General features: G+C 32.7%; 1 protein-coding gene across 2 annotated transcripts; it reads right to left on the reverse strand.

Moving 5' to 3' along the window:
- Nucleotides 1-2,029: 2,029 nt before the first annotated feature.
- CETN3 (centrin 3) lies at nt 2,030-18,503 on the reverse strand. Of its 2 annotated transcripts, none has more exons than XM_006913210.3 (5): nt 18,352-18,503; nt 16,419-16,554; nt 14,748-14,862; nt 9,012-9,203; nt 2,030-2,426 (listed from the first exon to the last, which is right to left on the reverse strand). In XM_006913210.3, exons 1-5 carry the CDS (start codon nt 18,366-18,368, stop codon nt 2,383-2,385), a joined length of 504 nt encoding a protein of 167 aa, XP_006913272.1. In that variant the 5' UTR covers nt 18,369-18,503; the 3' UTR covers nt 2,030-2,382. The 2 variants fall into 2 exon arrangements, with proteins under 2 accessions (XP_006913272.1, XP_024903590.1); XM_025047822.1 differs by lacking the exon at nt 18,352-18,503 and adding an exon at nt 17,893-18,005.
- Between the last annotated feature and the right edge of the window lie 4,611 nt (nt 18,504-23,114).

The raw sequence follows: 23,114 nt of genomic DNA on the forward strand, positions 1-23,114 counted from the left end.
ACAAAGAAAGAATATTAAAAGCAGCAAGAGAAAAACAGATAGTTACTTATAAGGGAAAACCCATAAGACTGGCAGCTGATTTCTCAAAAGAAACTATGCAGGACAGAAGGGCTTGGCAAAAAATATTCAACAGGATGAAGACCCAGGTTCTACAACCAAGAAAAATTTATCCAGCAAAGCTATCATTTAGAGTTGAAGGATGGATAAAGAGCTTCCCAGACAAAAATAAACTGAAGGAATTTATCACCACCAAGCCTGTAATAAAGGAAATGTTGGAGGGACTTCTTTAAGAAGAAAAAACATGTATCAAAAACAGGAATAAAGAATGGTAATGACTACATTCCAATCAATAAGTACCTCAAGTGGAAAAGAATTAAGTGCTCCAACTAAGAGTGGATGAATGAAAAGTAAAACAAGACCCCGACATGCTGCCTATAAGAGACTCACTTCGGATTAAAAGACATTGACTAAAAGGAAGGGGATGGAAAAACATTGTTTTGATGGACCTAGAAAGTATTTAAATCAGACAGAGAAAGATAAACACTATATAAATTTCATTTACATGCGGAATCTAAGAAATAAAAAGAACAAACTAATCAAAAACAGATTCACAAATACTGTGGACAATTTGGTGATGGACAGAGGGGAGTTTGGGGGGTGGGGAGAATAGGGTGAAGGGTTAAACAAGTACAAATTAGTAGCTGGTGGACGGACATGGGTATGGGGAACACAGCATATGGAATGCAATTAGAATGAATACATTGGCTAGGTGGAGGGTCAGGGGAGGGAGGGAGCAATTGGGGGCATCGTTTTTACGAACTATATAGATGTCTAACCAATGTACTGTATACTTGAAACTAATTTTAAAAAAAGAATAAAGAAGTTATCTCTGTGACAAAAAGTAGCTTGGGTTATTTAATTTGTTCTAATAAAGCAGTAGAAGACGATCAAGCCTAGATTTTTATCTGTGTTTTATTCTTGTTTCCTGGAAATCAACATATTTTGTGATCAAAACAATTCATTGGTAAGGTTGATAAAAATGTTTAAATTTCTAAGTCTATTATTTGTTGCCTCGGATATTATTACTACTGTGAACATTGATTTCATATTCGAAATTAAATATTAATGTGAGGAACAATTAATTTGCTTTCTAGATAACTGAAATGTCACCACCGTTTTATTATTCCCTACTGATTTGTTTTTGTTGTTAAATGTCTAGTGGATAACTCTTCTTGTAATACTCTAGGAGGCTCACAACATTTAAAGTGCCTCATATTACTGTACTTTAGACTTAAAACAAGAAATCTAAGGAAAAATGACAGAAAAGACAACTCAACTTTCTTCCTAGAGAGCCCATACCACCAGTAACCAGATTATTAGTAAAAGATCAGTATAGATACCATTTCCCTATGACCTATTTCCCATATTTCCCATAACCACTTGTTTTCCCCTAACATAAACATTTACAAAGCAGAATACCCACCAATACCTGCAAAGTCTGTCTCTACTATTTCCTGGTGAATTACAGAATATAAGTTCTTTTATAAAAGTAAAACATAGCCTTAAAATTCCTGTGGCTTACAGTTTTGTATTTTCATCACTGTGACGTTTAACTGAATGATAATTATCTTAACGGATCAAAATTCCAAAATTTAAATCTTTTACTTTGTCAAGAAGTTAGATGATTCGAACTGTATTCAATTAATTGAAGGAAATACCTACATTTAACTGTCATAACTTACGTTAAGACACCAAAAGTGTTATAGAATATAACACGAGGATGAATGGATCTATATGCACAACACTTTTTTCCTCCAAACTGACAGACATGACTCTTAAAAAAGGAATTATGCTTATATTGAGTCATCATCTTGTATGGAAACTTAAAACATCAAACTTGTAATGAAAAAATGTGCTATTCTATTGTTATTTGTAGTTTAATTTTGCTTCTGAAACCAGTAAAGAGAACAGATTTAAGAAAGATACTTTTGAGGGTTAACAGATTTTAGGAAATCAAAATAAAACAAAATTTAAAATACTAATAAAATAAACATTTTATTAAAGTCTGAAAAACATGTGCACTAAACAAAAGTGACTACTAATGCTGAATTAAAAACCTTCAAAGAATGTGTACCACAGAATTCAGTTTTTTAAACTTTATATATATATAAAAGCTATATTATAAATACAAAGCTATGAACTATTAGAGTGCTAACAATACTGTTCATACAAAGAAACTTAACAGTAGTAAAATATGAATACATAAGATGCTTATTTTTGGTCCTTTTGGAAAAAGTTGGGATTTTTTTACATGCCTCCAAGCACAAAAATAGAATGTAAGATGATAACTGCAACATTCTTAGTGTTTATCCTTGTAATTCTTTAAATGTCACCAGTCATAATAGCAATGAACTCCTCTTGATTTACTGTGGTAAGAAAGAAAATGTAAGTCAGAAATATAAATTTTTTTCAGAGAACAATACTACTATTTTACACTAAGTATTTTTAAAATCTATACTATACAAATTCTTAATAAACCAAGACATAGCTTTTATTTACTTCTTTGCTAGGAAGTTGAACAATGTTTATTAAATAGAATTTCATGAATGTAAAAACATCCTAAATGTGATAAACAATATAAATTAGTATCCTATAATATTAACTAGAAAAATGACATAATATTATATAAGTTACCAAAAAAAGTCTACTATAATCATAATACTTGTATGCACTTTTAAAAAGTTTTTAAAGCTTAAAATTTTTAATTTCTTAAATGGTTAAACTGTCTTTATAATCTTTATTCCACTAGTTCATTTAGCAAACCTCCCTTCATAAATAAGCTTAAATATGTCATGCATGTAAATTAAAATTCTAAAGGATAAAAATAGATAAGAATTTTTTGAAAAGTCAAATTGTTGTTTTTTTAAACTTATATATCTAAAAGCGTATTTTAAAGAAAAACTAATTGAAACCAGGTCACCATACCTCAAAATTATCTAGAGAAATTGTAATTTTAAGAGATACAGATTTAAGCTTAATTACAAAGGTAATACAGCAACTAAAAAATACAGGTGTAAATGTAGGAAATAATCATCGATACAGACTAATTGCTTACAAAATTATAAATAAAATTCAGTAAGAACCTCCAGTTTATAAAGCATAATGTTTAGGTGATAATAGGTAATAACGTGATCTTATGAAATATAAATTTTAAAAACCAATACATATATATACACATGAATTATTAATAGACATGTTCAAAAGAGAATGCTTCGTCTTTGTAAAGCAGGTGAGTTCATGGGTCTCAAGACTTAACACATACCTTAACAAGGCACAAGTTACGAATGATAATTTTGATAATGATAACAATACCACTACAATAAGAAAGAAGAGACCTGGACTGCAATCATAGCTCTGACACAGAACAGTTCTGCATCTTAATTTTTTCATCTGAAAATACTGAACTACAGAGATAATCTTTCGATTGTTTCTAAGTCTTAAATATTCTAGATGGTAATATGTGAAAACACTCCACCGAATTAAATATTTTTAAGTTCCTACTGAATGCCAACACTATGCTAGGGTTGTGTTACAAAACAAACCAGGGTTCATATTCTAGAATATCTTGAAGTTTAAGTGAGGAAGGTATTAGGTGATATTATAAAAGCGCTGTTGATTTTCTTAAGAATTACAATAGTATCATAGTTAGAAAAGATAATATCCTGATTTTTTTTTTTTTTTGATAATATCTTAATTCTTAAGAGATGCATGCTAAAATACTGGGGGGAAGGGGTCAGGTTCATGATATATTTTTCAAATGATTCAGAAAAAATATACACACTACAGATGAAATACAGTAAATTATTACTTATTGAATCTACGTAGAAGTTATAAAAGTGCTTGCTATATAATGAAGAGTTAGAAAAAAATTAACCAATTAAATATGTTGAGGGGAAAAAATGTACATCAGGATAAAAAAAAGTGTACTCGTTTCAGAAACCACAGAGAAAACCAATTTCAACAATCATGTTAGTCAGACTTTATACCTGGAGCAGAGAACAACTGCTGTAAACCACAAAGCATGATTATTAAAGTTAAAACTACATAACAGTGTTGAAAAAAAATCCAACATAATAGGAAAAAATCATTACTGATGAGAAAAATTTAGAAAAAAGTAAATCTTGTTTTCTAAAATAAAAATATAGTATTTGCTTTGACAGGAGATAGAAACAAAGCTAAGGTAGCAGAACACCAACAGTAAAGGCTGAAGACAGAAAATAGTGCAAAAATAAGCTATAAGGAATTAAGAAGAATGAGCTGTCCAGAAGCTGATAAAGAACCATGAATCCACGCATTCAACATTAAACATCAACAAGACACTATGACAGACACAGCAGAACACAAAACCTATAATACTCAAAATACTTTCAATAATCTTACAAATTATAGTAGTGATCTTTAACCTTTGTAGAAATGTTTTTTCAATATTTTATGAAGGCTGTGACCCTTCTCTCTCCTCGGTTAAAAAAAAAATTAAAGTGTATAAAAATTTTAAACAATTTCATTGTTGAGAGCATTTGAGATTTTGCTTTCTAGCATGTCGTCAGATTGGTTCAAGTAAACTCCTAAAAATTCAAAAATAAAATAATTTCATTGTTATGCACCTTCTTTTAAGAATCCCTGATTTAGTAAACTATACTGAAACGTCTATTCCAAAACAGGAAATAAGAGCATATTTTTAAGAAAAACAACATAATGAAAGCAGCCTTACAATAATTTGATTATAAATTGTTTTAACAGTATAACAGAGCCATGATTAAAATACTCAAAGTATTTAAGTTTTGTTACTTAAAGATCTAGAATTTCTTTCTCTCAAATGTAAAATTTCAATACCTGAATTTCAAATTAAGCTTTATATTGTTCTAAAACCACAGAACACTTAATTTTTATATTATTTATATTTAAACACCTTAAAGTATTAAAGCATTTCAAAAGCACTTTAAACTATTCCATAATTTCATACCTAAAAACAGAATATTCGAAAACAAAAAAGTGAAAAGCTAAAGGGAAGCTCCTTTATAACCGGTGAGCTTTTCAAATGATTAAGAGAATCTGTGATGCCTTTGAACATATAGTTTCATAATCTTCAAGACACCCGCAATATCTTACATCAAGTTCCTATATCTAATAAATTTAGCATAGTACCTACCTTAAAAGAGGCATTTGATAAAAATATTTACTGAATCAAACAAAGTGACACTTCGTTTTCTTCTACACTGCCTTTTTAACAAATTTTTCATAAATCAATCATTTCATAGGGTAAATCACATTACATGTCATTAAAATAAAGAAATTTAAAGAAATTAAGTAGATTAAGTACCTTAGAGACCATCTGGCTTCATAGGAGAAAAACAGAAATTTTAGCATCTGAAGTGCCAATTGAATATTTTACTAGTCCATTGCTTCCTATAATAGTATGCAATTTTTAAACTCAATAAACATAGATATCTAATTAATATTTAACTTTATAGCATAAGATGCAACACAGTATTTTAGATAAAAGCATGTTCTCTGTCATTATGAAGACCTGAGTTTGAGTTCTGGCTCTACCATGTATAGCTTTGTGATAACTTTGGACAGGCTATTATTAATCTCTCAGAGCTTTAGTTTCCTTATCTATACGTGTAACTACCCTAAGCATGAATACATATAATACTGTATTTACTTCAGAAAACATATTATGAAAATTAACATAATCCACAAGGTAACAGGCTCAGCACAGAATCTTAACATACATTAACTACTAAATAAATGTCAACACTCATCATAATTATTTACAAGGTGGTCCACTTTGGCTTTTTAAATATCGCTTCCATTTATCCAAAAAGATTTACTGTGTTTTGTTTTATTTTATATATGTTGGGATGGATGGTGGAGAAGGGATTCTTTCTATATTATTACCACAGTTTTGTATTTCAGATTGGATCTTCCTTTAACTCTTCATTCTCCACGTTTATTATTTTAATATACACAAAAAAAACTTCACTGCTCTTAAATTCAGAAAAGTGTAGAAAATTCTGAGACAAAAGAATTACTAAAGTCCACACAAAAAGGCAGCAAAATATTATAATCTTTACCAGTTTAACATATACAAACAAAGTAGATTATATCTAAGAAAAACTGCAGCCAAAAGCTAAAATTTTTGATCAGATTAACAAGTTATCATAAAATGTTTAACTTCCTACTTTTTCAAAAATGGGCAGATTTTCACATAGCTGCAGAGACCCATATAAATTAAAACAGTATCCCAAAGACAGAAAAAAAGGACTAGAGTTGTAGTTCTCATTGTTTCTGCAATAATTTTCAACAATAACTTTATGAACTTCTACAATAACAACTATATTTAGTATGTCTCTTTTGAAAAATATCAAATAGCTACTATTAATGACATTCTGCAAAGTATATTTATCATTCACAATAGCATTTACAAATATAAATGAAAAACTGCAGTATATGTATCCATGTGCAATATTATTATTCATATGGCCTACAGACAATATGTAATGTATACATGAATTCCAAAACCTCATGCGATAGCTCAGACACCCCTGGATACCCATACCCAGACTGGGAACTACAAGATTAGACTACTTTCATATGGTATCCACCCTCCTTCTCCAGAAACAAAACAAATCTTAATAATAAAAGACTATATGTCAGCTGTATTTTATTTGTACTCAATCACTTGGGAAAAGAGAAAAAAACATTATTTGCCTGTTAAGTCACTTGAATAAGTGATAGCAAGATACCCAAGCAACAGTTGTACTTGACTTAAAGTGGAGTAATGCAGTGAGGACTGAAGAACTGTCTTAAGGATGCACTAAAATAAAACTTGAAGCAATAAAACACAGGTGTGAACTGTAAGATTCAAAAGCAGCAGATAGAGCAATCTCACAAGGGATCAAGAAATGAACACATTTTCTAAGCAAAGTTTCAAATCAAGTTTGTATTTAAGAGGCAGCTTCCTAATTGTTATTTCCTTCTAATGTGAAATGAAGCTAATAACGAAATCTAATTCCATGTGCCTAGTACAGGAAAAAAAAATTTCATAACTCTGATCTTCTGACACATGTAGTAATCATTATTAAAGATTTATGAAACAGACATGCCAAGATTCTCTGTGTCACTGAAGATAGTACCTTTACAGAACAGAGTTCTGTTAAAGCTAATTTGGGGTAATAACAGCTGGGAATACTAAGACAGTGGATTCTAGGTCCAAATATTAGAAATCATTCAAATTTCCTCAAGTTTTAATCATTTTTCAAATATAAATAACTATATCAATACCCTTGGAAAAAAAAAAACTAGTATTAAAAAAGTTTTATAATGCTCAAAATTCACATAAATATGACAACATGCAATAATGTACAATTCTAAAGGACAATCTATAAACCTAAACTGATAGCTAGTTCTACTGTCTTACCTCCTTATTAAAGCATGCCAGTATTTCCAAGGTAATATATGTATATATTTATGTATATATGTATAGTTGGTACTATATCAACATATATCTGCTGTAACACACCCCTCAGGGCTTCAAGTCAACAAACATTAGAGCACTCATAACGTTCAAGAAAATGCAGGGCAATATAAAGATGAGTAAAGACAAAAAAAAAAAACGGAAAACATGCTTACATTTAATGCTGGGCACCTTCAACTATCTTCATTTAATACTCACAAGAACCCTGTATAGTATTACCATTCTCATTTTTATAAATAGGGAAAGTGAGACTTGGAAAATGTTGAAAACTTGCACAAAATTGCACAGCAACTAAGTAAATGGTAGGGATTCAATTTGAATCCAGGTCTGTATGATTCCAAAACCTCAGACCTTTCACACTCTATGATTCCATACTGCTGTTAAGGGGCATATATATATAAAACTAACAGAAGGCAGTGTATGAAAGTGTCAAAATAGTTTGTTCCCCTAAATGCTATGGGCCCTCAATGGAATTTTCATAATTCATATAAATAGAGACCACTGAGGAAGGCTTTTGAGAAAAAGATGGAATTCAAAATGTACTTAAGAGAATGACCAACATTTTAGCAGACAGAAATTAGCAATTACAGTATTCTGGGATTAAGGAATGGCATGATGAAAGGCACAGCATAAAAGTGTTTTCAAGATGAGTGTATTTTGTCAAAGTGTGTATGTATGGGAGATGAGGGTTAAAGTAGAAGTGGAAGACGATAGTGGAAAACAAAACCAGATACTTAAGGTAAGATAAATCATAGAAGGCAGGGTTTGAATTTTACAGGTACTGAGGAATCATTCCAAGTGTTTGAACAGGAAAATGATATCATAAAAGCTGTATTTTAAGAAAAGAATGCTATCAGTAGACTGAATTAGGAACAGAGTAGAGGTTTATAGGCATGGAGGGCAATTGGGAGGCTACCATACACTGCGAAGTCAGTGAGGGCAGGGACCACATATGCCTTTTTCATTTTGTAGCACCTTGTACATTCAATATTAGACTCAGCAGGCATCCAAGAAAATAATGAATGAGGCTATGATAACATTCCTATAAGAAATGAGGGCATGAACCAGGACAACAGCAGTAAACAAAGATATAGAACAGACTGAAAATACTTGAAGGACAGAATCAACAGAAATTAAGTTAACAGTTTAGAGTGCATGTAGGTTGAAGAAGGCACTAAAGGCTGAAATTTTACTGAGTGGCTGAAATTTTGGTGATTGTTTCATCCACAAAAATACATTCTTGAAGTATGGAAACTCATATTACAATCCGTATAGTTAGTTTTAAAGGTCTGCTCCATTCTAAATCGAATATGTAAAATATTTATACAAAAAGCTCATTACATGGTAAATAACAATTACACTAAATTAAGAGAGACAGTTTGCAAAGGTTCTCAAAAAACATTTGGTTTTAGAAAAATTTAGTGTATCTGCACATTAGGAATACTTGAAATACCTTTTACTCAAAACTTACTTTCTCCATCACCATCTTTATCAAATTCTTCAATCATAGCCCGAAGTTCTTCATCACTCATGTTTTCACCCAATTCTCTGGCAACACGTCGCAAATTCCTCAAGCTTATTTTACCTGAATCATCATCATCAAATAGTTTAAATGCCTTCAATATTTCTTCATGTGGATCTCTTTCCAATATCCAGTCTGTCACTAGTGTTTAAAAAAAAATAGAAGATAAAAATAAACCTTTATAATCACAAAGGCATCCATTTGTGAAATCAAATAAGTATTACATGAGAAGTAAAGCTGTGAATCTGTCAACATTTACTTTGACAATAAAATGCCAAATCAGAGCTCCAAAACTCAGAGATAAGCCTGAAATTAAAGAAAAAAAACAAATCCATATTTTAAAATTTAACCTTTATATCATCAACAATTCATCCTATTATAAGAGTAAGCAAAACTATTTATATCACACAGAGGCAAAATAAAAAGGACTATATATATACCATATTTATTTGAGGTCTACTATTTTCAAGAATTGTACTATGCTCCTCTAACATCAAACACATAAGTCTAGGAGTTTGTAACCTAGTTGTAGACATGTTCTATCAACAGAATAATTAAAACTAACTAGATAAAAGCTGTTTACTGGCTAAACTTAATAGTAACACTAATTGTTCTTTGATTTAATTCAACTCAAAAACAAAAACCCTGACAAATAAAATGCAATGCCATCATTGATATAGGTACAATCTCAGATAGATGATAATTCCATTGATATCTTCATAATTAGAAGAATCTTTTGGTTTTCTAAAATATGAAAATTAGTTATTAAAAGAATTGAATCTGACTGTAGTAAGATAGCCAGAAGGGAAAAAAAGAAGGGGATCTCTCTAAAGTCATATCCATTTGTTCAGCAAGATAATAACTTCAGACAACTAACTAAAATTGTTATTTAAACCTCAATAGCTGAAAGTATTAATGTATTTTACTATACTAAATGTAATAATATATAATAATAAATTCAATATTTTCAATATTAGAAGTCTTTTATCAATAGCTACGATAACAAAAATTGAAGTAAAAACCTGTGGTATAAAATTTTTTAAGTTACTGGATAAAATTCTGAAAATATCTACGTAAACATCTCTGAAGTAATTCTACATGCTAGTCTATCACTACAACAAAAAAGGTATTTATGACTTTCACCGTACCATTAAAAATAATTCAGTCCTACAGAGGTTTACAGAATCATTAAAAACTTGCAAATACTGGTAGAAGAAAAATACTAGAATGTTTAATGCCTCCAAAAGGAAAAATACAGTTCAAGTTCCCAATAAATTATTGTTGTTTTACTCCTGTTTCATCGTATTTGGTTGAATAAGCTTTAAAATAAGCACCTATTCAAGCTAATGTTAAATCATCTACACATATACTGGGTAGTTTTATTTTATCCATTAATTTTATCCAAAAGTCTTCCAAGTAACTAATTGAAGTATATTACTATAAATATGCAAATCATCAAAGCTCATAAATATTCAGTCAAAAAGGAGTTGGCATATATACAGCCTAACACCAAAATAAAATACCACACTTAACTCCATGGCTCATACTCAACTTATTTTGAATTTAGTCCCAACAAAAAAGCAGGACAAGGAAAAAAAAAAAGTGTTAAGAAATTTCTTTCACCAATTAAATAATTTCCATGACAGGTGAACCAAAAAAGCAGCTTGCTCAAAGTATTAATGTACTTAAAGAAGCAACAGGGTGATCTAAGGAACAGATGGGGCTCCAAGATGTATAAATTCTTATCCCACTGGTGCTTTAATTGTGTTAGTTACTTCAGGCTTATGATAATCTTTTATCAATAATTTGCCTTAGAATGCAACTTTTCTTGAGAATTGTAACTGTCCTTCTGACAGTTAAACATTAAGCTTTATGGTGACTCTCCTCCATGTCTTCATGTTCTATTCCTGACCTACAAAGTAGAATTTCATTATAAGAAAAACATTTTTTTTCAATGAAAATAAGTCAATTAATATGCAGGCAGTTAAAGTGGGTTCAATTTAGTTCACAAATTTCTGTCCATCTAACTATTTTCATACAATTTAGTTATACTATCAGAAATATATTTCCTCAAAATAGTTAGCCCTTATACTCTATAAAAATCACTTAATACAGCAAATTTTTAAAAATCACATTAAAAGTTTATCAAAAATCATGCTAGAAATATAGCTTCAATTATATTTCTCACAGCCCTTTGGAAGTTTCTATCCAAACACAGCAGTTACTTTAAACTCAACATTTTGGAGTCCAAACTCCTCCCACCATCACCAAGACAGCTGTCACTGCCCCACCCCAAAAAAGATATGACCATTAACAGATAGTTCCCCATATTTGAAGTCTTAACATTTCTAAGTCCATCAATCTAATCAGTAATTAGATCCTAGAGTTCTGAGGATGCTACCTTTTTTACTCTTAAATGTATTCCTTCTCATTCTCACCACCTTTAGCATAAAACATCTATTATTTTCTACCTGTCGTTTCTCTTCCCACCAATCCATCTTTAATACTCTTAACAGTTATTTTTATAAAACATATCATCTACTCTTTAAAAATTGACAATGATCTTCTGCTAACTAAAGTCCAAACTCTACATGATATCTGGCCCAATCTTACCTTTTCAGTCATTTCCCTATCCTCTAGAGCAAAAGTTTCCCAAACATGCTATACTTCCGGTACCACTCTTTGTTGTTTCCTCTGCCTGGAATGCCTTTCTCTACTCCACCCACAATTTTCAACTTGGGATGATATCCTATATATTCACATTCCCAAAGCCTAAATTTAAAAATCCCCTCTGCAAAATCTTCAACTGCTCTATACCAGAAACTGACAAATCTTTCCTGTTAAAAGTCCAGATGGTAAATATTTTTGGCTTTGGGGATTGGGAGGTCTGGTCTGTCTAAACTACTCACTCTGCCATTGTGACACAAAAGTAGCACAAAAGAATGGATGTGGCAGTGTACAGGCAGTAGCTGAATTTGAGCCAAGGGCTGTAGTTTGCCTACTCCTGCCCTAGACAAAATTATAATTTACCACATAGCTCATGCTTTCTGGTCACCTACATTTAAATTGTAAGCTCCCTGGAAGAAGAACCCCTTAATAACTTTTAATTCCCCTCTCTCACCCCAGCACAGTACCTAACGCCAAAAATTCAGCTAATGCTTGTTAAATAAGCAAAAACACTCCCCAAAACCTAGTAATACAATATTCTATTCTATATAGGCAATGAAATAATAAGTAGTATGTGCCAAAAATAGATGGAGTACAAATATCTGACTTATCCTGGTCTTACCTTAAAGCATCAATTTCTAAAACACCTATGTTACTCACTAGCCTCAGGTTGTCTAGATTCTAAATTCACATCAAATATATTTTAATACTTTTTTCCTAGCATTGGGAAGAATACCATTAAGTGTCAGCCTTCGTATAGAATATACGAAGAATAGTATACTTAGACAGTAATAGATGGTACATAAAATTAAGACTTAAATATTCTGATTTAGAGCTACTTGTCCCAAAGTATAAAATATGTTAATCTATAGTCAGTTATTATTCAAAAACAGTCAACAAATGGGAATAATACATAGTTCTTGACTGTTTGATTTCCAAACAGTAATACATTTTATTTGACAAACTGGTTTTCTCAATAGATAGCCTTAGGATAGCTAAAGTATGTGCTGAGCCTGTCAAAAAGTTGATCTTTGAAAGTCAAAGCTAAAGTTTAGCCATGGCCCTTTATTCTAGAAGGAATCCAGTATTTCTGCTCTGTTAGTAACACAGAAAAGAAGGAGGGTCAGGAAAAGGTGGAGATGGCATGTGACTCTGGTTTCAACTGCTAATAAAATCACAACTTAAAAGCTGTATTCACTTAAGATGAAATATGTTTAATAAAATTATTAATGACAATGACATAGTACTTAAAATAGCCTACAACTATGAATAAAGGGTAATCAGAAAAATAGCAATATATGGAGAATACATTTTTTGTTCCAGTGATGCATATGATTATTTCCAACCATGAAACAAATGAAACAAAAACTATTTTTACAGTACTAACAACAACAAATACTTAATTGGCACTTACTAAATGCTAGGCCCTTCCTAAGGACTTAAAATATTAACTTATTTACTCTTCACAAGAACTCTATAAGGTAATACAACTACTCCTATTTTATAAATGAAAATGAGGCACAGAGAAGTAAAATGACCAAGTTACACAGTAAGTAGCAAACCAAGATCTGAACCCAGGTAATCTGGTTCCAAAATGTCCATGCTAAACCACTACACTGTACCAAATGTACCTGCATTATAGCTCTTTCCTAATAGTACCATTTCTACTATATCCTAACACCTTGTTTCTATAAATAAGCAATTTCAGTTGAAATTTAGACTAAGATCATAAACTAAAGGAGAGCTTCAACATTGGGAGGATAGAGATGGCTCTCTCCCTCTTCTCAAGTGAATAATTCTATAAACTAGAGGAAAAAAAAAATATGCTCCCCAAAGAGACAAGCTGCCTCTCTAAATAGTCATTTGTTATTTCATAAGTTGGGGGCCTTTTGTGCTGTGCTTGCTTTCTCTTTTAGGTTTATCATTTAACTTCCTTCTTCCTCACTTTTGGTTTGAGTTTTCAGATTTACCAAAAAAAAAATTATATAATAATATAAATCTATTTTTTCTGTACGTACTAATTGTCATTTTTGATCCTCATATTGCTTCTTGCTGAATATTTAAAATAAAGGGTTTGTGTGTGAGCATAATTGAATTTGTTCCTAAATTTCAAAAATATCTAAAAATAACTATACAGTATGCTTATATCATAACCCATATAAAGTGGTATCATTGGTGTAGAAAATTAATTGAAAACAAACCTGAATATATGTACGTTCTAAGAATAAAATTCTAGGCAATATAAGTTATAATAGCAAAGTCCTTGCCTTCCAGGATTCTCTGTTCTTAAAAAGCTTGATACATGTGTCTGTGTATACACACATATATATATAATTCACTAAAATCAACTATACGAAAGTTCAACCATATTAAGTCCATGACATATTATCTTTAGTTGGTTGTTATAAAATGTTTTCTCCTGCTTCCAGTCTGCCAACTGCTTCCCTTACTATAATCCTGTCTCCACTGGCAACCTTAAACAGATGACTTTATTCACCGAGATCAAGATCATCTAGAGTATGTAGCCTATCATAAGTTTTGTCAACTTCGGTATGCACTTTATCTATAGCCAAAGATGCCAACTGCTACAGGTTTGCTCTTCTCCCATGTTACCAACAAAAATCACATACCAGAATGTTCTTGAGAAATATTTTCCAAACAAAAGAATACCAAATTTTCTGATTTACTGTGAGAAAATAATTTTTTGATTATCATTTGTTTTGTCACATTATATAAACTTGGAAAGATATCTTTCCATTAAAAACTACACAACAGTTCCTTCATTAGAATCTTCAGAACAAAATAAAAAAGACGAAATAATAAATCTATCCCACAGCAAGGCAGTAAATCTTTTCTTTGAAAATCAGCGAAAAGGGTACCCCAAAAAACCCAGTAAGATCCACATACACAGCAATGTTCAATAACAAAATTCCATAACCTAGAGAATTTTTAAAATACTTATATTAACCAGATAATTTCCTAACAATTGCTAATTACAAAGACTACTAAAATACACACCAACTTCATTAAAATCTTCAAAGGTGATTTTCCCTGTGGCTTCTCTGTCATAATCTTTAAGAATCTTCAGTACGTCAGCTTTCTTTACATCAAACCCCAAGGCTCTCATTGCCACCTTTTGGATTAAAAGGGAAAAGCAAATTATAAAGTATTCTTTCAAAATAAGTGATTTCAAATTCTTAAATAAATTTTTACAACTTAAGAGATGACGATGCATTAATAACACTTAATTCTTTTTCATGTTTTATGTATCTAAATAGAAAAGATAGTTTTTCTTCAGTATTGAAATTAAATTGCAGTTTTTTAAATTTATATAGCCCTCTTTTTATCTGACAAACCAATCAACGAGTATTTACGGAATACACTGTACGATGCACTGACTTAATGCAGAGACATAACAAGTTATTTGTTCTCAAAGGACTAACCACCAAAATGGAAAAAAAGGGAATAAAGGCACAGAATAATTTAAAAGTTATACATCAAAAGAGATTAAAAAAACATTAAAATAAGAATTATCATCAAACCCTACATGATTAGTTATCAAGTAGTATATGACCTCTGTTACTAGCAAAAAGGAAGGAGGGACATGTTACTGGTTAAAGAAGCCTTACTTGAAGAGATTCAAATTGTTCCTTGATATATGGATAAAGAGGAATAGAAGGATATTTCAGAAAGGCTGAGTGGTATTAAAACAGATACCAAAATAAAGAATAAGCTTGAGGACAGTGAACAGAGCAGCTTACCTCATCTAAATGGGAAGAGCTGAGATGGAAGCAAGTTGTTATAAGAAAATGACGAAAGTAGGTGGAAAATGTGAAGAATATTCCATAACAATTGAAAGAATCTGAACTTTAAACAGTGTACAATGAGGAGCCACTAAAGAACAATAGGGTGAAAGAATTTTAGAAAGATGAATCTAATGGTAGCATACAGAGAACTACAAGTGGAGAAGCCATTTAGGAAGCTCTAGGTATGAAATTAAATCCCAAACCAAGATAATAACAATGGCAACAAATGAAAGAGACATTATAAAAGAAAAATTGATAATAGCTAGGTAACTAAAAAAAAAAAGTGGAAAAAGAGAGCTAAAGAGCTACAAAAAAGCTACCTTTCTCACTGTGCTGAGTGTCAGAACCATACTACCCTAAACACCAATTTTCCTTTGTACCTTTATAAATAATTCTAGGCCTTGAAGTTGACATTTTTCCTCATTTGCATTGTGTCAACACCGCACATCACTTCTGTCTTTTGTACCAGAGAAAGTAGGTTGAGACTGTGTTACCAAAATGGTCAAATTAAAAGACAAATTACATTCCCCAATTGGAAAAAAGAGTGTCTCAAAACAAACAAAAAAGTGGGAAGACTATAGGAAGAATGTTTAAATCTCGTAGTTTGAAAAAATTCAATTATATGAATGAAAAATAAACCCATTCATAGGAATGTATTTTTACATTTAAAATACCATTCATTTTACTATGGGAAAAGGAGTTCCTAAAAAGATATATTAGGAGTACTATACGATTTTATTATAGCACTTAACTGTGAATGTTTAAAATGGTTTCATATTTTCAAAATCAGCTTAGTTAAAATACTTATTTAGAAATGTATTTTTAACCATCAAAAATGCGAATCATTTTAACAAAAAATACTATATTTAAAGTACACTATTACCTTTAACTCGTGATAATCTATTGCTTCATCTTTGTCTGTGTCAAATAGTTCAAAGGCATCTTTAATTTCTTGTTTCTGTTCTTCAGAGAGTTCTCTTCTTTTTTTCCTCTTTGTTTTGTCTACTACAAGTTCATTTCTATGAAATGAAAAAGTCTATTTAGTCCACTTAAATCCTATTCTCCTATGCCTCTAGACGATTAAACTAAGATTTCAAAAATGCAGTCAAAAAAGTTAGCCAATGAATAATTTTCTAAATTTAAGTATTTTGAGAAAGATAAAGAAATTTTTCTCACATGAGCTAAAGCCCTGCTTATTGCAATTTAAGGTACTATAAATTTGCACTTCCCCAAACTGAACAGTCTTACAGGTTGTTAAAAAAAAAGTGAGGACCTAATTTTCCTTCCACCTAGTTTTGCATTTATTCCCACTAATATTACCGTGGAAGAACTGTTAATATGAAACATTACATCAGAAACGCCAACAAAAAACAAAGAATCCATACTTATTATTCACATCATTCTACTACATGAAGTGTTTTTTAAAATTCATAATTGACAATGACTACATATTAGGCTTACTTTTGATATTGCTTATAATTATCAAAATTACTACCAAAAAAACCCCATCATTTATCAATTTACTTACAAAGTATTTTGGAATTGTAGGCTAAAAATGTTTTTAGATTATTCATTTCTAAGTTTGGCACTTTATAATTTCTTCCATTGATATTAATAAATCAGCCAAAATACTGAGTCTAAACATATCATGACTGTTAAACACCAAAAAAGTACATATTTGTGCTGATTCTATATAATAATATGACGAGTCAATGGCCATGTAAATCTTACTTAACGTGTAAGTTTAGATTTAATTTCTCATAAACTCCAGAAAATCTTTTTTTTTTTTTTTTTTAAGGAAATGTATTTTAAAAGCCAGAAATGCCTTTCTTAAGAGAGGTCAATCGATCCGTGTTCCAAATTTTCAAATAGGGCTACAACACTTGTATGTTTGAAACAGAAAATTCTATAAAACTTTAAAATGTAAAACTCAACTGATTTTACTAGAATACGTTGTCTCTTTGCAGTCGAAGTTCTGTTCCCTTAAATCTACCAAAAAAAAAAAGGCAAGAGATGCCTAGAAAGTGGCCAGAAGATATGAGAAAGCTGAGAAAGAGCTTTCACTTCACACAGGCTTGGACATTCCCGGGGTCAGTCTCCCCACGATTCCGAATGGCCAAGTCGACAACCAACCGACAACTGACCCCATCCAAGGATACCACGATTATCCTGCAGCAGAACACGGCACTTTTTTTACAGTGGTGTAACTACATAGTTATTTTTAAGGTAAGTCATCTAGCTGAGGCAGGGATAGGGGGTGGGGGGCGGAAGGGCAAGAGACCAAGGATTAGAGGTTGGAGCTGAATGAGAGGCAAAGAAACTCAAGAAATTTAGGTAATTTGGGTCTCCAGGTATACCGTAAAGCAGAGCCCCGAGAGAAGAGCATGGCGCTTGTGTTATTTCCAAAATTTATAGTATGTCAGGAGCAGTGCTGCTCAGGTGGGGCCGTAGAACGGGAAGGAGGAACTGAACCAAAGGATGCTCCATGGCCTGATTTCTCGCAGTAACACCGCGAGATAAAACTCGCGATATTTCACTGTCTCCGTGCAACTAAAACAGCCCATCTTTTTGGCGGTCCACAGCCCAACGCGCTGACGGGTATGATTACCTCAGCAGAAATGCACGGAACTCATCACCTGCGGCACACCTGGGCCCGCAGGCTTGGGGTCCGGACCCGGGGAGGTTGTCCGAAGTTCCTTTCCCTCGTCCCAAATTGCAACCCTTTCCTCGCCTCGGCGCCAAACTGCCTCCCTTCCACTCATACCCGCCCTGGGGACCGCTGTGAGTGTGGACAGCATTGCCACCTCATTACCGACCTCAGAGCTAAACTCATTTTCTCTTCGGACAGAGACGTTCCTCTCAAGAACGACTTTAACCCCTACACAAGGCAGCAAGACTTCCACAAGCCGTTCAACAGACCAACGACCTCAGCGGCTTCAAGGACCTCCCACAATGTCGATGCTTCCGGGCTGGATTGGTTGAAATTGCTAATGTCCTGCCCATTGAGGCGGAAGTGTCCCTAGTCCTCTGCTCTTATTGGGCATATTTCGCGTCAATCAAAGAAACCTCTGCCGGCATCTCCTGCTGCCCCATTCGCGCTTTCGATTGGCCCATTGGGCATATTTCGCGTCAATCAAAGAAACCTCTTGCCGGCATCTCCTGCTGCCCCATTCGCGCTTTCGATTGGCCCGTTGCTTTTTCCCCGAATCCTTTGCGAAGCGAAGATCAGAGTCCCTGCGTGGGGGTTGGGAAAGAGTTGTTGGACCTCCCTTGCGGTGACAAGGCCTACGGGCTGTTGGCTAGGGTCCCGAAACAAGATGGACAGTGCTGAGAGAAGGGAAAAGAGGGAAGAAAAGAGACTCCGCAGGCTGTCTTTGGCTAGAATAAGGGAGTAGCTGAGGGAGGAGGTCTGCGAAATTTAGTTCCTCTGTATTCTAAAAACTTGGATAGCCTAAATACATTAGAAGTTTGTTTAAAACGCAGATTTAAATATCCTTTCCCCCCATTCTGATGCCAGTAGATGTGAATTTATGTATTTTCCTTCTTACAAACTCTCCTAGTGATGCTGAGGCAGGTGCTATGAATTATAGATACCTGAATAATAACTGCGTTGGATTTTAGCCTATTTAAGGCGTAGTTGTACCTAAACCGCCCTTCATCCCTCGTCCTCCTTTAAACGGCTTTGTTCGGTTTTGTCCTTCATTTTCTAGTTTTGTAAGCTGCTTATACACATGATGTTATCTCCGTTACCAAACCAAGTCTCTTGAAGCCCACTTGGTATTTAATGTTTACTTGTTCATCTCCTATTAGGCTGAATTTCTTGAAGGCCAGGATTATATCTTTCATTTAAGATGCTCTTCCTAGTGTCTAATACAATGTCTAGTGTATTAGGCGCTCAATAAATATTTTCTCATTGGATGGAATCCTATGAAAACTCAAAGTACTGAACTAAGCAGCAAATCTCAAAGAGAATAGCTTGTGGGTGAAGGTCTAGCAGGCAAAGGGGAAAGATATATTAAAACTATAGCGTATGTATAAACTGATATACATAAAGGTTTAGAGAAGGGAGTGAACAGGCAGGGTAGAGGAAAGTCTTGAAGATTGCCTAGAAAAAGCTAAATTTGGACAATTAAAGATAGTATGATCAAATAAAGCTAAAAATATAACTAAAATATAGTAGAACACTTTACATTTTAAAGTAACTTTTTAATTTATCTTTGAATTTAAAAGGAAAGTAAAATTGCAATTACAGATAATTCTCAACTTGTGATGGGGTTGCATCTTTGTAAACCCATGGTAAGTTGAAAATGTTCAGTCGAAAATATATTTAATACGTGTAACCTATCGACCACCATAGATTAGCCTACCCTACCTTAAGTGTGCTTGGAACACAATATCCAAAGAACACTGGCAACGAAGTAGTCTATAGAGTATGGTTGGTTACCTTCATGATTGTGTAGTTGACTAAGAGCTTCAGCTTTCTACTACTACCTACTCCAGTATAATACTGCATATCACTACACTGGAAAAGGTTAAAAATGTGAAGTACAGTTTCTACTGAACGCATTTTCACACCATAAAATCTGAAAATCCTAAATTGAAACATTTTAGGGATCATCCGTACACTCTAGAATGTAATGACAAAACACTTAAAATTATAAAGCGTAGAGCAAGTTACAGAAGAAATTTTTTAATTATTAAATAAGAATGAAAAAAAACCAAGCATTTACTTGTAGTTAGAAATGAAGAATAAAATAAACTAATTGAAATTAGAAATTACTAAAGAGAAGGATAACAAAAGAATTAGAACACAAATTCTAAACTGTTAAAATAATAAATTGGTAAGATAGTCCCTTAATATAATAAATAATAAGCTGCTTCTTGGCAGTACCAATAAAACTGACATTTATGGATGTGTAACAAGAAAGGGAATATTGCCATTAATAAGGTCAATTTAAAAGGGAGGTTTTAAAATTACTAAAATACTTTAAAATTATTAAAATACTGCCAATAAATATTAATGTCAGAATGAAGTAGTCTTTCTTCAAGGAAAAGGAGATAAGGAGTCAAAAAAGACCAGAAAACTGAATTAGGTCAATAACTATAGATAGAACTGAAAAATGATGCCAAAGTTTTATACCACAAAATAAGAAAGCATCCAGCCCATTCACATGTATGGGTGAGTTTTAAAAATTTTTGAAGAGCTAATTCCTGTGCTAAAACTCAAGGTACACTGTGCACTGTGACCTTGACCTGTTCCAAACCGTAAGTTTATTTTCTTTTTCTCCAACCACTGCTTTTACATGTATCTTATTGAATTTGTTTTTCCTATTGCTTTATGTCTAGGACATATTCTGTAGCTTTCTTTTCAGTGTTATTATTATAAGTCATATTTCTGTAATTATGATTCCCTTTCTGGTATTAAAAGGTTTAATCTAGTCTATGGCAAAACTACATCTAGTTCATTGTTTCTTCCCTAAGAGATACGTCATTGTGTAGACATGCAGATAAAAGATAAAAGTGGTTCCATACCACATACTTGACACCAGAATACATTTCAAGTAGATGGATGATTCAAATAAAAAAAAAAAAGAAGTCAAAAAGTAGTACAAGAGAATTTGAGGACAATTTGAAAGTTTATATTAGAATCGTAAAGTCCTGTCTAAATATAACACAAAAGCCAGATGCTTTGTAAGTGTTATGGACTGAATTGTGTCTCCCCAAAATTCGTATGTTGAAGCCCTAACTCCCAATGTGACTGCATTGGAAATAGGGCCTTTAATGAGGTGATTAAGTTTAATGAGGTCATAAGGGTGGGGCCCTAATCCAACAGGACCTGTGTACATAAAAGAAGGGGTAGAAATATCAAGGGATGTGTTCACACAGAGGAAAGGTCATATGAGGATGTAGCAAGAAGGTAGCCATCTGCAAGCAAAGGAGGGAAGCTTCCAGAGAAACCAATCCTGCTGGCACCTTGATCTTCAACTTCTAATCTCCATAACTGTAAATAAATTCCTATCGTTTATGCCACCCAGTCTGTGGTATTTTGTTATGGCAACCCCAGAACACTGATACAATAAGAAAATATTGACAGATTTTACGTATGAAAATAAAATATCTCTGTATGGCAAATACTAAATTAAGCAAAGTAAACAAGCACACAAAAGCATGGGATTAGAGGTAAGATAACTGCATAAAAATGGTAGGATCATCAATTCGTGATGGAGAACTGTACCTTCATATATTTCCAAAGTAACACCACACAGATGGCTTTCTGGTTTCAAGGGAGAAAATGTAATTTTACCACAGGTAGTCACCAGCCTAATCTAATGGTCTAAATTAGCATTACCAGTTGGAGTATTACCAGATAATTCAATGTAAAATACCTAGCCTCTTACATCTTTTAGTCAAGAATGTTTAACTTAATTAAACCTTAACATATACTTGCCCACTTAGAGGAAATATAGGAGATAAAAAGAAAACACTGTCAAAAAAAAAAAAAAAAAGGGGCCATAAGGAAACAATCAGATAAATTCAGAAACTAACACATTCTATAGGACAATGGTCCATTCTCTTCAATAAGTCAGTGCATGAGAAAAAGACTTTAAAAAAGAGGAACCTAGATTAAAGGAGACTTAAGACACTACAACCAGATAGAATGTCTTGCTCTAGATTAGATACTAGTTTAGACAAAGCAGCTGTAAAAAGCATTATGGAGACAATTGAAATTTGAATATGCACAAGGAATTAGATGGCAAAGAAATTACAATTTTGTCAGGCATTCTAATAACCTTTTGTCCATCTATGAAAATGTTCTCCTTTTTAAAGATGCAAACTAAAGCATTTTGAGGTAAAATGTTCAAATATCTGTTATTTACTAACATACAAAAACAGTTTAAAAAATTAAAAGGTACAATGATAAATTCTATGAAAATAAATAGGACGAGAATGAGATAGGAACTGACTAGAAACTGAATACTACAGAATTGAGAAATTCTGTGAGAAGGTGACTTTTGAGCTGAGCTATTAAACAATTGCCAGCCGTGTTGGTTCAGGTCCTCTGAAGTCCAGATGACAAGATAGGATTAGTCATGAAAGTAACTAGGAAACGCCTATGAAGGATAAAGGCGTGGCAAGCAGAAGGCAGGAGATTCTTCAAACTACAATACAGTTCTGATACCTGGGAAAGGACAGGAGGAAGGAAAAAGGATTAGGTTGGAAAAGTTTCAGAGTGAAATGTATTTGTTAGAAAATATCAGGCCAAGGAGGATATGCAGAACAAAAGTTGCTTGTCGGAAACCAGCCGACCAAGTCAAACCAGGTCCCTGAATGGGAGAGTGGGGACTGAGAATAAAGAGAAGACAGACAGGGTGCAGGAGGGAGAACAGATCTCACAACTGTCTCTCCAAGTTTACTTCTTAGGCCCCTTTTTATACATATTCTGTTCCTTTGTGTATCCCAAGATAACATAGTTAAAGTAACATCCTGAAGATCGAGGCACAATCGACACTTCCTTTGACACTCCCTTCGTCACTCCCTTTTTCTATACTTCTTCTTCTTCTTCCTGGACTTCCACAGC

The sequence above is a fragment of the Pteropus alecto genome, unplaced genomic scaffold (assembly GCF_000325575.1).
Source record: "Pteropus alecto unplaced genomic scaffold, ASM32557v1 scaffold20, whole genome shotgun sequence".
Classification (NCBI taxonomy): Eukaryota; Metazoa; Chordata; class Mammalia; order Chiroptera; family Pteropodidae; genus Pteropus; species Pteropus alecto.

Excerpts from the sequence above, each read along its gene's own strand:
- CETN3 (XM_025047822.1), bottom strand. The coding sequence starts at position 17,921 with ATGCTCTTCTCTCGGGGCTCTGCTTTACG. Across the intron at positions 16,555-17,892 it reads TCTCGGGGCTCTGCTTTACG|AAATGAACTTGTAGTAGACA; the intron begins GTATACCTGGAG and ends TTCATTTCATAG. Across the intron at positions 9,204-14,747 it reads TGAAGATTTTAATGAAGTTG|TGACAGACTGGATATTGGAA; the intron begins GTGTGTATTTTA and ends TTTAAACACTAG.